This window comes from Leguminivora glycinivorella, chromosome Z, assembly GCF_023078275.1.
Source record: "Leguminivora glycinivorella isolate SPB_JAAS2020 chromosome Z, LegGlyc_1.1, whole genome shotgun sequence".
In the NCBI taxonomy this organism is placed as follows: Eukaryota; Metazoa; Arthropoda; class Insecta; order Lepidoptera; family Tortricidae; genus Leguminivora; species Leguminivora glycinivorella.
The window spans coordinates 41,706,313-41,723,291 of NC_062998.1; the positions used below are offsets into that span (position 1 = coordinate 41,706,313).

Sequence of the window (16,979 nt, forward strand, 5' to 3'; positions counted from 1 at the left end):
TTTAGAGAGGTTTGTTGCAGTTGTGATATATGTATATATGTATAATTAATACCATCAAGCTAAGTCGCGCGCATAAATAAGCTACTAATTATAGTTCTAAACAAATACATATTTTAATGGGACAATTCTTAGTGCCTTAATTTCTCTACATTTCCTTCATTTTGGTGCTAAATGGCTTGACAAACTGAATCAAACGCTGCACATGTAAACAAACTGCATGTGATATTGACAAGGTTTGTGAGTGGCTAGCGATTGACCCGGTCTAGGCAAGTCATGTGGATAGGAGAGAATTTATCCGATAATCTTCCTACAAAGATTTTACTATTTAGTATGTACGAGGGTCATGCCAAAAGAAGTTAGATACTCCATAGTCATTTGATTGATACTAGCCAGTTATACACCAATGTAAAGGTAAGTTATCTGCTTATAAATTTAAAAATGGAACACTTGGAAATTCTTAGGATTCCTTTTTTAATTATTTTTTTTCTAAATAATTTTGGCGGGAATTTTCTGCAACAATGGAGCTTACTCGACGTGATTTTCGTGTTATGATATATTATGACTTTAAAAAAGGTTTAACACCTCAAGAGTGTTTTGAACTTTTAGTCTCGACTTTTGGAGAGTCTGCGTGTTCACGTGCAACTGTTTTCAATTGGTTTGCTGAATTTAAAAGAGGACGGAAGCTTTGAAGATGAGGCGAAGACCGGACGGCCGCCAACCGCAGTCACTGCAGAAAATGTAAAGACTGTGGAAAAAAATATTCGTGCGAACCGACGAATTACATATGTAGAGCTCGAGCGTGAACTGGGCATTGGATCAGCAGCATTGCAAACTATAATTCATAGTAAACTGTCTCTTCATAAGCGTTGTTCAAGATGGGTGCCGCACAAGCTCACCGATTTACAGAAAGACCGTCGCGTGGATTGGTGCAAATTTATGATAGATAAATTCGACGCAGGCGAGAACAAAAACGTATATGATATACTTACAGGTGACGAAACATGGCTATATAACTACGATCCCGAAACAAAGCGACAGTCCACAGTATGGTGTTTTGAAGATGAGCCGACGCCAACAAAATGTCGCCGAACCCGAAGCACACAAAAACAAATGGTTGCCTCATTTTTCTGCAAGACGGGACATATTGCTACAATAGTGCTAGAAGATCAAAAGACAGTTAATTCAGAATGGTCTTTGCCTTTGGCTAGTCTGTGGTCAAGAGTAAGCCCATTTATAATAAAAAAAAAAAGGTATGTGACAGTTTGTGCCCCAAGAGTACTGTCAAGTCAGGAAAAAAGGTATGTGACAGTTTGTGCCCCAGCAAGAGTACTGTCAGCTTGGTGTGACAAGCGGCCGAAGTCAGGAACCCGGCACCTGCTCTGGCACCATTTCTATGTAGCAACATTGTGCGGAAAGTAGTACTTTTCCGCACTAGCGCTTTTTACTTTTCAAATGTTTTTAAATTTTGAACTTCACTATACGTCCCAGAAAAATCGTGTGGAAAGTACCTAGTACTTTTTCAAACTAGTGCTTTTTACTTTAATTTTTTTTTATTATGAACTTCGCTATGAGTCTCATAAAAATAGCTATTATAATGTATGTGTGCTCGAGAAGTGCGTTTCCTATGAAACAAAATCGTGCGGAAAGTAATACTTTTCCACACTAGTGCTTTTTACTTTTCTTTTTTTTTTTACATTTTGAACTTCACTATCTGTCCCCGGAAAATCGTGCGGAAAGTAGTACTTTTCCGCACTAGTGTTTTTTACTTTTAATTTTGAACTTCACTATCAGTCCCATAAAAATAGCTATTACAAAAGTGCGTTTTCTATAAAGTAAGATCGTGCGGAAAGTAGAGTACTTTTCGGCACTGGTACTTTTTACTTTTATTTTTTATTTTATTTTGGACTTCACTATCAGTCCCATAAAAATAGCTATTACAATGTATGTGCTCGAAAAGTGCGTATTCTATGAAGCAAAATTGTGCGGATAGTAGTACCTACTTTTTCGCACTAGTCACTAGTGCTTTTTACTTTTATTTTTTTTTTAATTTTGAACTTCACTGTCTATCCCAGAAAAATCGTGCGGAAAGTAGTACTTTTCCGTACTAGTGCTTTTTACTTTTTTTTTAATTTGTTACTTCTCTATCAGTCCCATAAAAATAGCACTGTATGTGCTCGAAAAGTGCAACGCTGCCCCGCACACTTCCGCTAGAACACTTGACTATTTCAGCTCAAAAAACGTGACTATTCTGCCCCACTTTTCCGCACCCCCATATTAAAACCCCCTGACCTCTCCCCTGTGATTTTTATCTTTTTCCTAAAATTAAAGAAAAATTAAAAGGAAGGCGATTTTAGAACAAAGAAGATGCGTTGGCTGCGTATAATTACGAAATTTCTGAGGTGTCTAAAGAAGAGTGGTCATCGGTATTTTCTAAGTGGTTTAGACGGATGAAAACGTGTATACGTGTTCACGGTGAATACTTCGAAAAAATAGATAGCTGTAATAAAGAATAAAGTATGTAAATTTTGAGTATCTAATTTCTTTTGGCATGACCCTCGTAGTTACGATGGGGAAGCCGATTGTTTTATTTCGTGCGTTCAATTTTGTATTTGAGATTAGCGATAGGTACCTATAATTTTTTTTATTCAATTCTACCAGTAGTAAGACAAACAATTTTAGCAATTAACATACACTTGGCTTTATTCCACCAAAAAGAGTAATTATTTCTATATTTTATGTTTCTTAGCTTAAGTAGCTTGTTTTTGAACACGATTTATTTTTACTGCTTATATATTTTTTTAAATTACACTTTATAAAACATTGACTGACAAGTTGTCAGTCTCAAGTAAACGACCGAAGAATGAATTAAAAACATGCTAAAATAGTGACTTAATTTGTTGCTATTTTTAGCACCTTTTAAAGTCAATCCTTTTGTCAGACAAATTTTGGTCTTGGAGGTCAAGGTTAAACAATTAGCCCTCAGATTTATACTTAAAATACTACATAAAATAATTATCTGCACACCTGTAGATACACGAACTGTCCTTAAATACTCAATGATGATTTTTTTTTTATACTTATGAGTTAGTTTGGGATTCTGGTGAAAGGTACCTTACGTGCGAATGTTTTGTGAATCGAATGCGCGAATGTTGCGAAGTTTTAGTGTAAATCTTTGATTAAGTATTTGATTTAAACACAAATGGATATACGTTACATATACCGTTTAGAGGAGTTTCCTCAATTCCTCATGAATCCGACATCGATAATTTGACATAAAAACTCAATATGCTTAACAAACATAACGAAAAAAACAAATCTCCTAACATTACGTTGAGGAGTTCCGTTCTGATCATCATTAGCAGTTCCACTGCACCAAATGTCACTGTTCTGAACTTAAATGCATGCTGTTCTAATAAAAATACCGAAGTCACTATAATTGTGCCGTTCAGATTTGAGGAGTTCCGTTCTGACCATCATCAGCGGTTCCACTGCACCAAATGTGACTGTTCCGTACGTAAATGCATGTTGTTCTTACAAAAACACAAAAATCACCATATGTATGCCTTTCAGATTTGAGGAGTTCCCTCGATTTCTCCAGGCAGGCAATTATGGTCGCGCGATAAATGATAAAACATCTGGCCGTCCCTATCGCACTTACTAATAGTGCGATAGGGACGGCCTGATATTTTATCGTCTATCGCGCGACCATGCTACCCGTGCAGGATCCCATCATCAGAACCGGGTTCTGATAAAAATGGGACCAATCTGTATGCATATACATTAAATGAGAACCCCCTTCCTTGAGATTTGGGCGGCGGTGGTTAAAAATACTGTTAGGAGTTGATCATTATCATTTCCTGATTATTTCCGTCGGCCTTAGCTTGAGAAATTAGGAGGTTAGAGACACTTTCAAGCGTCTGCTAAAATTTATATGCAGACATTAAACGTCGATACGAACTTTACATTATCCCTAACTTCCCTAAGTTTCATCCCTGTTAAAATAAGGAAGGTCTGGTAGCTCTGGGCTCTGTCTCGTATAACTTGGGTAGGAGACCTATAAAGACGTCTGTTGATCCCTTGGTCAACCGGCATTCACTGTTGCAACTAGACTGTTCCTATATTGAAACCATCGAAGAACCTATTTTAAATTTTATATAGCATATTTCCACCGGAACCGGATGCTGAAATAAAACCATGCAGTTGCGTAATTGCGGTCGGACGAGACATTATCAGTATTAAACATGAGTTAATCAGTCTGATAGATATACTTTGTTGTTTGTTACGATATATGTAGGTACGTCATGTGTACTGGAAAGAATATTAATATTATATGTTACTAGCTTTTGCCAGCGGCTTCGCTCGCGTTAGAAAGAGACAAAAAGTAGCCTATGTCACTCTTCATCCCTTCAACTATCTCCACAAAAAATCACGTCAATTCGTCGCTCCGTTTTGCCGTGAAAGACGGACAAACAGACACACACACTTTCCCATTTATAATATTAGTATGGATGAAATGAAACCAAGCCTTTAATGTATGAAATATAACTTCACCAAGCTACACCCGTTGGATGGAAATGTGTCTACCTAGCTACAAGCTACTGGGGGCGTTAGGTGCAGGCACTTATAATCTCTTATGCAATAGTTTTTAGCGCTACCGCCAAGGTTAACTGCCGAAGGCTGACAGAACCACGACAGTAATCACACCTGTTGACCCCACATTTACACAAAAATCATCTGAGCACTACGTGGCGGTTAGAGTTTATTCTTCGTACGAAGTTCAGGGTTACAAATTCCTGCCCAAGACTTTTGAACGGTGACTGTTGTTTGTATTAAGTATTATATAATTTACTATTGACTACTCATAGTTGAAGTTGTATGACAAATTATTATTTACTAGCTTTTATCCGCGGCTTCGTTAAATTAGGAAATTGCGGAATACTCCATATAAACTTCCACCCTCCGTTTTAGGGAAGTAGGGGGTTAGGAGACAAAAAGTAGCCTATGTCACTTTTCATCCCCTCATCTATCTCCACATAAAAAAATCACGTCAATTCGTCACTTTCTTTTGCCGTGAAAGACGGACAAACAAACAGACACACACACTCACATTTATAATATTAACACATTTTGTGTCGTGATATACCTCTGTAATAATTGGTCCTCCATAAAAATGTAATTAGTTGAGCGGATGATAGATTCTTATTAAAAGGGGCATAATTATGTTTTACTGATCGGTCACACGTCTAACACGTCTTTATTAAATTGATGAAGATTAGAACTTACACTGTGATTTTTTTTTTTTACAGAAAATGGAGTCGAAGCCTTCAGTTCGCGAATTTTACAAAGGCAAGAACATCCTGGTAACCGGCGGCTCCGGTTTCATGGGCAAGGTGCTCATCGAGAAACTACTGTACACCATCCCCGATATCGGCAACATATATGTATTGATCAGGTCGAAAAGGGGCAAATCTATCAAACAGCGCTGGGAGGACATGCAACGGTCACCGGTAAGCTACATTTTACTTAGGTACCTCTTGTTTGACTTGTGATTGTAAAATTTCGTCAGAACTAACTTTCCCGAGAATTATCGATTTGTACCTTTAAAGCCCTTATATAGTTTAGAGGTAGATGTAATGTCGATTCGTTCAAGATACTTTTGCTTTCATTATTTTTACACATACTCGTATATCTACTTTTGTGCGCAGTAACTTTTTATACTCATGGGATGATACATTGCTATCGGTTATTGAACTTAAGTAGAAGAAGACTTTTGTGTACATGAGAACTTGAGTAAGAAGTATTCATATTCGAATCCAAATCTTGCAAATTGTATTGGTTCAGTTTGAAAGCAGATTTTGCATATAGAAAACTTTCGAAGAGTGCGATCCCGCTTAATATTGGATTGGTAAGAAAGTAATGAGCGATGGATTGAATTCCACATAAAATTTTTGAGAGAGTTCTAGAATCTTCTATGGTCGAAAGTATATAAAGGGCGAGTCGCACAGTTTCTCGTCAGTCATTCACTAACTGTCGCCGAGCTAATATAAGGAAGAAAATGGACGAATTAAAAGTGCATGTAAGGCATTGCTTACTATATGAATTTCAGTCTGGCCATTCAGCCGCCGAAGCAGTGCGTAATATATGTCAGCGTGTTGCTCCTGAAGTTGTGTCTGAGGCCACGGCGAAACGATGGTTCCAGCGGTTTCGTAGTGGCGACTTTTCATTATCAGATCAACCTAAGTCTGGTCGACCGGTGAAGATTGATGTAGCCAAATTAAAAACCTTAATTGAAGGAGATCCGAGGCTAACGAGTCGTACTCTTGCTACCGAGTTAGGCTGCTCTCATGTCACCATAGAAACACATTTACACGAGTTGGGAAAAAACTACAAATACAGTGTTTGGATACCGCACGAACTTGATAGAGATCAACTAAACCGCCATGCCGATATCTGCATACAACTTCTGTCTTTTCGCTGCACATTCAACTGGTTGGACCATCTTATCACTGGAGATGAAAAATGGGTCTTATATATAAATCACACAGCAAACGTCAGTGGCTAGCTCCAAACGAAAAAGGAATAGAGGCACCAAAAACAGAGCCTCACCCGAAAAAAGTTATGCTGTCCGTTTGGTGGGATATTCATGGTATTATTCACTGGGAACTCCTACCAAGTGGAATGACTGTTACCGCATCAGTATACTGTAATCAGCTTGAAAATTTAAACCAAAAAATCTATCAGAATCGTCCACAGCATGCTAAAGTTTTTTTCTTACACGACAATGCTCGCCCACACATTGCAAAAGTGACTCGGCTAAAGCTATTGGAGCTAGGTTGGAAAGTGATACCTCATCCACCGTACTCTCCAGACTTGGCACCTACGGATTACGCATTGTTCAGATCGCTAAGCAATGCCTTGAATGAAAAAAGTTCGATGATCAAGCCCATCTACGACAGCACATAGCTGAGTTTTTTGAATCTAAACCTAAGAACTTCTTCGCCGATGCTATTCATTCTTTACCAGAACGATGGAGACAAGTAGTAGATAATGAAGGCCGTTATATTTTTGATAAATGATTAAAATAATAAATTAAATAAAAATTACAATATTGGTTATGATTCGCTCATTACTTTCTTACCAACCCAATACTTTGCCTAAATACTATGCGACTCTTTCATATCACTTAGGAATAGGATATTGCCGAAATTGCCGAAAATTAATATTAAAAATAAATTAAGTAGCAATAACAATAAGTATTAAAGAAAGTAACATATTAAAAAAAACATCCGCAATGAATCTTGAATTCCTAATATCGTCACTACTTTGAAAAAATCTCGTATCTCATGCTTCTCCTCAAAGTTAAAACGCATTAAGTCTATATGCATTCCATAATACATACTTACTACAATTTACTTTTCATTGACAGACGAAGATACAATTTTTTTTTCAAAGTAGTGACGATATGTACTTACACGAAAAACCACATACATATTTATTTACATACCTATTTATTTCATTTTGTTACAGGTTTTTGAGAGAATAAAAAATGAAAAAAAGAGTGCGCTCAAGAAAATTGTCCCAATTCAAGGGGACGTTCTCTACGAGGATCTGGGTGTCTCCAGCAAGGATCTGGACACCATGGCCGAGGAGGTGTCGATAGTGTTCCACTTCGCCGCGACCTTGAGGCTCGAGTCGCCGCTCAAGGACAGTGTGGCCATGAACACGGCGGGGACCTTGCGGGCCGTGAACGTGGCCAGGAAGTTTAAAAAGCTGGATATGTTTGTGCACTTGTCTACAGCTTTTTGCTATCCTGATTACAAAGTGTTGGAGGAAAAGGTGGGGTTCCATCTTGGTTTAATACCTACTTGCACCTTTTTTTTATACTACGTCGGTGGCAAACAAGCATACGGTCCGCCTGATGGAAAGCGGTCACCGTAACCTATGAACGCATGCAACGCAAACAGTGTCACATGCGCGTTGCCACCCCATTAGAAACTTGTACATTCCCTTTTGCTGTGTTAAGTACACAGCAAAAAGGAGTGTACAAGTTTCAAAGAGGGTTCGGGTTGCCGACGACCTTATCGACAGAAAACATATACTATACTACTTACAAAACATTCAATAATAATTAAAAAGCCACACTGCGAACAGGGCGCACGGTCTCTACATTTTGACGCTCATATCTACTTACTTAGGTGACCTCAAGGCTTAGATATGTAACTAGTACTCATGTAAACGGACGACCGGTCTGGCGCAGTCGGTAGTGATCCTGCCTGCTACGCCGCGGTCCCGGGTTCGAATCCCGGTAAGGGCATTTATTTGTGTGATGAACACAGATACTGGTTCCTGAGTCATGGATGTTTTCTACGTATATAAGTATTTATAAGTATTATATTTATATATATTGTTGTCCGAGTACCCACAACACAAGCCTCCTTGAGCTTACCGTGGGCCTCAGTCAATCTGTGTAAGAATGTCCTATAATATTTATTTATTTATTTATTTATATTTAAACAGAGATAATTTCCGAGTGTAGCCAGGATATGCCGTAGGTAGGTATTATGTAGCCTTCAGCTTGGTGATGCACCTCCCGGAGAATTTTTCAACTAGGTACATATACTTTTAAAGCCTGACCAGAAATATATGACTATTGCCAGGAGGGCGCTGTTATTCTGATCTATGACAGTTCAGTTTAGTATGAAGAAAATAGTTCTTATGTAATTCCGCAACATAGGTATATGTATAGTCCTGGTCAGGATGCGTAGCCGAATGGCACAAACGCTCACGAAACGCTCACGAAACGAAACGCTAGTAGATATCTATCCCTATCGCTCTTGCGTATTGGCGCGACAGAGCCGGACTACGTTTCGTTTTCGTTTGGCGTCGGAGAAATGCCATTCGGCTACGGGGCCAGGCTTTAAACGATATTTACCATTTGAGTACATTTCAGTTCCATTCCCCTACCGCGGACCCCCACGACGTCATGCGCCTGTGCGACTTCCTGGACGAAAAACAGTTGGCTCTGCTGACACCATCTCTATTGAACAATCACCCGAACACATACACTTATACCAAGCGGCTCGCCGAGAGTTTGGTCATGGATGCGTATCCTGAAATACCTTGCGTCATAGCTAGACCCACAATAGGTAAGTCCCTCTATGTTACCTAATAGTTCATCTATGTTTTATTCCTTCCTCACAAATACAAAAGTGATAATTGTCTTTATCTGAGACAAACTTTTTATACCAGCTAATCGAGACTCATGTAGCGTTTATGAACAAAGCTAGCGGATAAGCAATTACGTATTGTTTCGCACAGACGTGCCTAATTTTCAGACAGTTGAGTATTCATTGTTCAATTTAGACTAGCTCTGACGTGTCTCTGAGTAATTTAGAATAATTTTCTGCGGGATTATTTGTCTAAAGCTGGGTCCTCTCTAAGTTACGTGAGTGCCTTCTACTAAAAACTGCGTCCCTATCTAACCTAAAAACCTAGAAATTTAAACTCTAGCCAAAAAAAGTTCCACTATTCGAACAGACCGGAAACTTTTGTGTACTTAATGGCATTTTGATGGAGCAACGCAACCAAATAGCATTACATGTTTGTAATCAAAATGTACTCAACGAAAAGGAAGGCAACAAGGTCTACCTCAAGAGATAGGTACTTACTATTTATCTATAGCTGTTTAGGTAGTTCTGCATCTATACACTTTAAAAATGGGTAGGGTAAAAAATACGTAGCACCTACATATTTAAAAGTAGGTAAGTTGTACGTATGTAGGACTGTGATGCTTTTGGCTTAGGCATGATTCAGACATTTAGGTATCTCTTATTCATGCCGCATGAATAAGAGATACCTACTTCCTTCCAGTACTCTTACTTCACGATCCACATGGTTTATGTTTTAATAGGTACTTCATAAAGTGTACAAAATTTTAGGCTTGACATATTGTGTGGCCCGAAAGAAAAGTATTTCGGAAACATCATCAATGGTACCAGGCACTTAGATTAGGTTCTTCGGTCAATCTTATTAGGTACTTAAGGTACAGCGGGACAAATCTCGACTGGGGGGCAAATGTAACAGGTCCATTTTTTCCATGTTTTACAATGTTTGCATTATTAAATAGTGTCCACCGCTTATACATGGTAGGCGTGTTCAGTGGATACATGTAGAACTCAACATCATAGTACAATAATGGAAAAAATGGATTAGTTATAATTGTCCCCCAGTCGAAATTTGCCCCGCTGTACCTTACTCGTAATTTTCTTGAGCTATAGAATCAGAAAATGAAATTTTGATCATTAATACGTGCCTCCCAGTGTGCCCGTCAATGAGGGAACCCATCCCCGGCTGGGTGGACAGCCTGAACGGGCCGGTGGGCGTGATGCTGGGCGCGGGCAAGGGCGTCATCAGGACCATGCTGTGCGACGGCAGCCTCAAGGCGCAGGTCATCCCCGTCGACATCGCTATCAATGGCCTCATCGCTCTTGTTCCTATTGAAGTCACCAAGGAAACACAGTAAGTGTACTTTAGAATCAGGAATCGTATTCGTAGGCTTCTTTCAATTGCTCTTCTGTGGCCTTTTGTTTTGCCTGGAGTCTCCAAACAAATATTAAATACTAGGGATGTACCGACTATTGATTTGGCCGACTAGGCCGACTACCGACTAGTCGGCGCTTGAGTGGCCGATTAGTCGGCCGACTAGTCGGCTAGTCGGCCAAAAAATAATTTTCGACTAAATTCACATTTTGAATGTCATTTTTGGTTCTACGTTCGCGCTTTCTATGATTTTTTACAGGTTCAAAGGTTCATGCTAATATTTATATACATTTTCCATTTTTAACAAGCGGCTTGGCTTAGTGGGTAGTGATCCTGCCTATGAAATCTGTAATCCTAGGTAGGAAATTTATTTCTGTGATGATTACAGAAATTTGTTGTTTTGACAAAGAAAGGAATTACGAATAGGTACATAATGCAACCATAATTTTCAGCTGATAATTTAGTTTTGTACTGTTTTTCTATCAGTAATGAAGTGCCGACTAATCGGCCTCTTTTGCCGACTAGTCGCCGACTAATCGCCGGCTAGAAATGTGGCCGGATAGTCGGCTTTCCCGACTAGTCGGCGACTAGTCGGTACATCCCTATTAAATACCTATTTAAGTTATATGTTATTCTTAGGGCCAGTTGCATCAAACACAGAGACACATCATCGTCACGCGGCAGAGGTCTATTATGGAACTTCTCATGGAATAAAATTTAGTTTATTCATGGCATAAATCGTTTTGACGGTGACAGACGGTTTGGTGCAACCGACCCTTAGTTCCTTAGGCACAAAGTGTACAAACTAGGTATATTGTTATTTTGTTTTCTGTTAAGTCTGATCAAAAAGAGTAGAAATTTATAAGTGGCAACATTGTACTTAGTGCCATCACTTTCAAATCCATTGCGTGAGGAAACGGGACGACACTACGATGTAGCCACTTTTTAATTTCTACTCTTTTTGGCCAGACTGTAACACAGCAAATAAATAGAAACTAAGACGAAGAATAAAACTTAATAGCTAACTTAAATATGCCTTTGAGGCATTATTTATGTCAAATCGTCATTTTTAGAAGGTACTTACATTTAAATCTACTATCTAATTTACATTATTTCAGATCCGAACACATACCCATTTATACCTTGAATGGAGGACATCTAAAGCCAACCACATGGGGAGAAGTATTAGACATAGGCAAGAGGTATGCCCGAAAGTACCCCCTGGCTTGGCCATTATGGTACCCCAACGGTGACATTACCACCAACTACTTCCTACATGAAACTAAACGGATTCTGTTCCATTTGGGCCCGGCGTACCTCATTGATTTTCTACTTTTGATCACTGGACAGAAAAGATTGTAAGTATTACAATAAAAATATTCGATAATGATTGTATGTTTAAGATAATGTTTTTGGCGTATTTATTGACAGAAGCGAAGCGAGGGCTACGTTTTGACTAAAGCAATTTGCTTTTGTATATCCGGATGTCTCGCTCTACAGATCGCAATTCTTAAAGGATTCTCGTGAAATTTTGTGATCAGATTCTATGACTCAATAAAAAAAACCGGCCAAGAGCGAGTCGGGCCACGCTCAGTGTAGGGTTCCGTAGTTTTCCGTATTTTTCTCAAAAACTACTGCATCTATCAAGTTCAAAACAATTTTCCTAGAAAGTCTTTATAAAGTTCTACTTTTGTGATTTTTTTCATATTTTTTAAACATATGGTTCAAAAGTTAGAGGGGGGGGCGCACTTTTTTTTCTTTAGGAGCGATTATTTCCGAAAATATTAATATTATCAAAAAACGATCTTAGGAAACCCTTATTCATTTATAAATATCTATCCAACAATATATCACACGTTGGGGTTGGAATGAAAAAAAATATCAGCCCCCACTTTACATGTAGGGGGGTACCCTAATAAAACTTTTTTCCATTTTTTATTTTTGCACTTTGTTGGCGTGATTGATATACATATTGGTACCAAATTTCAGCTTTCTAGTGCTAACGGTTACTGAGATTATCCGCGGACGGACGGACAGACAGACAGACATGGCGAAACTATAAGGGTAGTTAACTACGGAACCCTAACAATTGTCGTCCCAGATTTTGGAAATTTTTCAAAATGACAAAGTCATGTGGTACATCATACAACATATCTTTGGGTACCTTTAACGAATTTAAACTAACTTTATCTCATGGGTAATTGCAATTTTCATCAAAACATATACTAAACTTACGCACTTTACGCAGCTCATACGCTTTTGTGACAAAATGTTACACAATTCACATTATTGGTGGTAGATATTTTAGCAGATGTATCTTATTTTGTGGAGAAATGCTAGCCGGTCCATAAAATCGATTGTGTTGAACACTTGAGCAATAATAACTAATAGTAATAACAATAAACAAGGATTAAAGACATAATAGACAGTAATAAAAATATGTTGGCTGACATCCGATAAAGACGGTTTATTTCTCGCTAGCAATTTTTGCAGTTTAAAGCTTTAGGTTTTTGCAGTTTAGGCACCTACAGGCTTTACTGAATTTATAATTAAAATTGCACTTTGTTTACAGCATGATAAGGATACAGGAAAGAATTTCCCAAGGACTGGAAGTATTGCAATACTTCACCACGCGAGAGTGGCTGTTCCCTTGCCCCAACTATGACGCCATTCATACAAAATTATCCGAGGAAGATAATGAAGTATATTTAACATACGTGGATAATATAGACAAGGAAGAATACATGATCCAAGCGGTGGAAGGGGGACGCCAATTCTGCCTGAAAGAGGACTTTACTAAAATCAAGTACAATAGAATGTACCACAATTTGTAAGTACACACTACACGTATTTAGTACTTCTGTAACTGTTTCCAAATTGGAATTCCCACTTGGACGCTTAGTGCGTTTTCATATTATCCGATCCGATATTGGATGTAGGACTGATATCCCATACATTTAAGCCGCCATCTTGGATTTTTGCCTTTGAAATCCTTCTGACATCCGATATAGGATCGGATAATGTGAAAACGCCCTTACGTACCATTAACGGCGCGAGACTTGGTTACTGATTGAAACAGTTTTCTACAGCACAAAAGTATTTAGTCAATGAAAACAATATACCTTACTAATTTAAAAAATGTTCCTTCTCCCCTACACCACAGTATAATAAAGAGTTATCGTACAGTATGGCCACTCCCACTCCCCGCTGAAAGTGCCGCCCACGTCCTCTCGGTTACCTCACAGTTACCGCCTGTCAAAAACGCGAACAGTCGACCTGTCATATTTCACTCAAACAAGCATAGTACGGTTCACCTACACGAGCTTAGACTGTGCCAGGAACGCGTCTCTTTCATATATTAGATCGCCAGTGCCCGAGGTGTGCCTACACTTAAGGGTCCCCCCTCAGCGTCTCCCTAGCGTAGCGTCGGGCCAACCTGTATGGCAAAGCCTGACGCGACGTCGACGCTGCGTCTTTTTCCGTACAGTGCTTTGTGCTTTTTTAGGGTTCCGTACCAAAAAGGTACAACAGGAACCCTTATGGTGCGACTCTGTCCGTCTGTCACATTCCTAAATATCTCGAGAACTACTAATGCTATCAACTTGAAATTTGGAATAGTTGTGAACATTGTGAACCTCTACAAATAGAAGGTATAATTTTTTTAAATTTATTAATTTAATTGTAGAAAATGGCCAAAATGAAAGGGGGGCAAACTGTAAATTTCAAGTTACAAGATCAAGTGGGGTATCGTTAGAAAGAGCTCAAATTGAACGTAAATAAACTATTTTTATTGTTGTGAAAAAAAAAAAGAATTTTGAAGGAAAATGTAAAAAAAAATACCCCCCTACATGTAAAGTGGGGGCTGATATTTTTTTTCATTCCAACCCCAACGTGTGATATATTGTTGGATAGGTATTTAAAAATGAATAAGGGTTTACTAAGATCGTTTTTTGATAATATTAATATTTTCGGAAATAATCGTTCCTAAAGGAAAAAAAAGTGCGTCCCCCCCCCTCTAACTTTTGAACCATATGTTTAAAAAATATGAAAAAAATCACAAAAGTAGAACTTTATAAAGACTTTCTAGGAAAATTGTTTTGAACTTGATAGGTTCAGTAGTTTTTGATAAAAATACGAAAAACTACGGAACCCTACACTGAGCGTGGCCCGACACGCTCTTGGCCGGTTTTTAATATAAGAGATCGATTCGATTGGTGTCGTACTAAGTAGCGTCGAGCCTAGTTTAAACGTCCACTGGTCTAATCTGCCAACGATCAATTGTAGCAATACCTTAACAAATGTTTTTTTTTACAGCCTGTTCGTGTTGGACATCATACTAAAGATAGTGTTCTGGTGTTTCGTGCTCTCGTTCTTCGCCGCGTGGTTCGAGCCAGTCCGCTACCTCTTCTCACTGGGCGAGCCAGTAGTGAAACACCTACCTTTCCTGGGCCCTTTAGTCAGAGCGGACTAATAACAAAACCTCACTTACAATATTGCAATGGCACAAGTTTTTGAATGGTGCAAGTTGAAGGGCGGAAAATCGTATGACAGTGTCGTAATTTTTAAGAACTATTGATTTTTTCTTGCGGGTTACTTTATGTACTCCTAGGAGAATATCTTTTTATTAAGGTTCTTGTAAACGGCTCTGGCATTTGGTTATGTCAAGATTAGGACTTCAGATTGTTAACGTGTACCTCCATCTAGCTATACATAGTATACACATGTATTTGTAAACTTCGTTAGGTGCTACAGTCCGCTTTATAGATAGTTTACCATCTCCATACAAACTTCTACGAGTACGTAATAGGTACGTGCAGGTCAATTCACAAAAGTTGGCAACTTGGCACGAATGGAACTACCTAATGAGTGAATGAAAATATTTGTGTATGTGACAGATTAACCAATAAAATAGGGGAGAGGTGCCATGAATGGGACAATTTTACTCAGTCAAAGATTTTATGTTACAAATTACACATAATAAAACAAAGTTGGGTTTATAATTAACGTATATTTATATATCTTTGAATAAAATAACCAAAAACCATATATTCTCAAATGGTTCTGGATAGTTACGACTGTATACCGTTACCGATGCAGGTGTCACTCACATAATAAAATTTTAGTTCATTCCATTCGTGTTAGCTTTCGTGAATCAACCTGTACTTATCTTGAGAATATCTGCGTGCGTAGCCGAATGGCACAAACGCTCACGAAACGAAACGCTAGTAGATATCTATCTCTATCGCTCTAGGTACTTATTTTTACGTATCAATATGAATCGTCACTTGACTGAGTGAGAAGGTCTCTTTATGCACATGTAAATATCTAACCATTTGTTTTAAGATTGGTCTCACTTGATATAAATTACTTAGTAAAGCAGGAGACCAAAAGAAATGGGACTGAATGTTAATTATATTAAGGTAGGAAATGTATGGTTAAGGAGGAAGGATACTAGCAGATAGGTATTGTAACCGTAGTCGAAGATATAGGACAGTGTCTGAGATTTATATAATGAACAACGTTTTTATACTTACATACTTATAATTACATGAGGCAGATATAAATGCGTAGTTGTGACAAAACGTAGATCTTTAGTGAGAAAAAGTTTTCTCTTATTAAAAATAACTCACTATCAGTGTTACCATGTACATACAATAATTAGTAGTGACTTTGCTATTTGTTTAACACATTATTAATTACGATACTTATTATAAATGAACAAAGCAATATTCGTAGGTTCAATGTATTTGGTGTAGGTATTAAAGTTGTACACCTGTAATAGGCTTATTATATGTTATTACTTATTAACCAGCCATCTCATTAGGCCAATCGGGACGAGTGCGCCCATGGATCAACAGCGTATACATGTGGGCATTTTCAAAATGTAGGACCCCCCAATAAGCGTAACTTGTTAACAAAAATTAACTTGCTGTCAGATTTGTGACGATAATTGCACACGAGCATGAAATTTCAATAAAAATATTGTTTTTGTGTTAATTACATAAACTTAACGATAGCGATAACCAAGTGGTAATCTACATTCAAAATGCGAAAAAAGTAAATTTTAAGACAGATTTTATGCTTAACTGTCATCACAAAACTGACAGCGAGATAATTTTTATTAAAAACTTACCCTTATTGGCGGGGAGATATGCGCATCATTGTATGACTTGAATTATGAAGTGGCCAATTTCCTACCTACACATTCTGCTGGGGCCTTATTCCACTCGCTCGCGCGATATTATCGCAAATCTTGATTCGATTCGATCAACTGTATCTACAACCAAAACGTAGAATTCAGTTAACCCATGAGCGCACTTGTCTTATTGTCCCACATTATAACTTTTTTAGAATTAAAATAGCCTTTCATTATTATGCTGTGGAACGGGTTTATGATCATCTATTAATAAAAATTTACAAATGTATACGTTTGTTTCAAT

At 38.2% G+C, this 16,979-nt stretch overlaps 1 protein-coding gene across 1 annotated transcript in view; it reads left to right on the top strand.

Moving 5' to 3' along the window:
• Positions 1 to 16,964, top strand: part of LOC125240771 (putative fatty acyl-CoA reductase CG5065) — a 41,367-nt gene extending 24,403 nt beyond the window's left edge. Inside the window, exons 2-8 of the mRNA XM_048148843.1 lie at positions 5,307 to 5,507; positions 7,528 to 7,836; positions 8,951 to 9,146; positions 10,320 to 10,518; positions 11,658 to 11,897; positions 13,112 to 13,369; positions 14,854 to 16,964. Coding sequence (XP_048004800.1) covers positions 5,310 to 5,507; positions 7,528 to 7,836; positions 8,951 to 9,146; positions 10,320 to 10,518; positions 11,658 to 11,897; positions 13,112 to 13,369; positions 14,854 to 15,010 — 1,557 coding nt within the window. The 5' untranslated portion in view covers positions 5,307 to 5,309 and the 3' untranslated portion in view covers positions 15,011 to 16,964. The remainder of the gene's footprint in view (positions 1 to 5,306; positions 5,508 to 7,527; positions 7,837 to 8,950; positions 9,147 to 10,319; positions 10,519 to 11,657; positions 11,898 to 13,111; positions 13,370 to 14,853) is intronic.
• Positions 16,965 to 16,979: the final 15 nt, after the last annotated feature.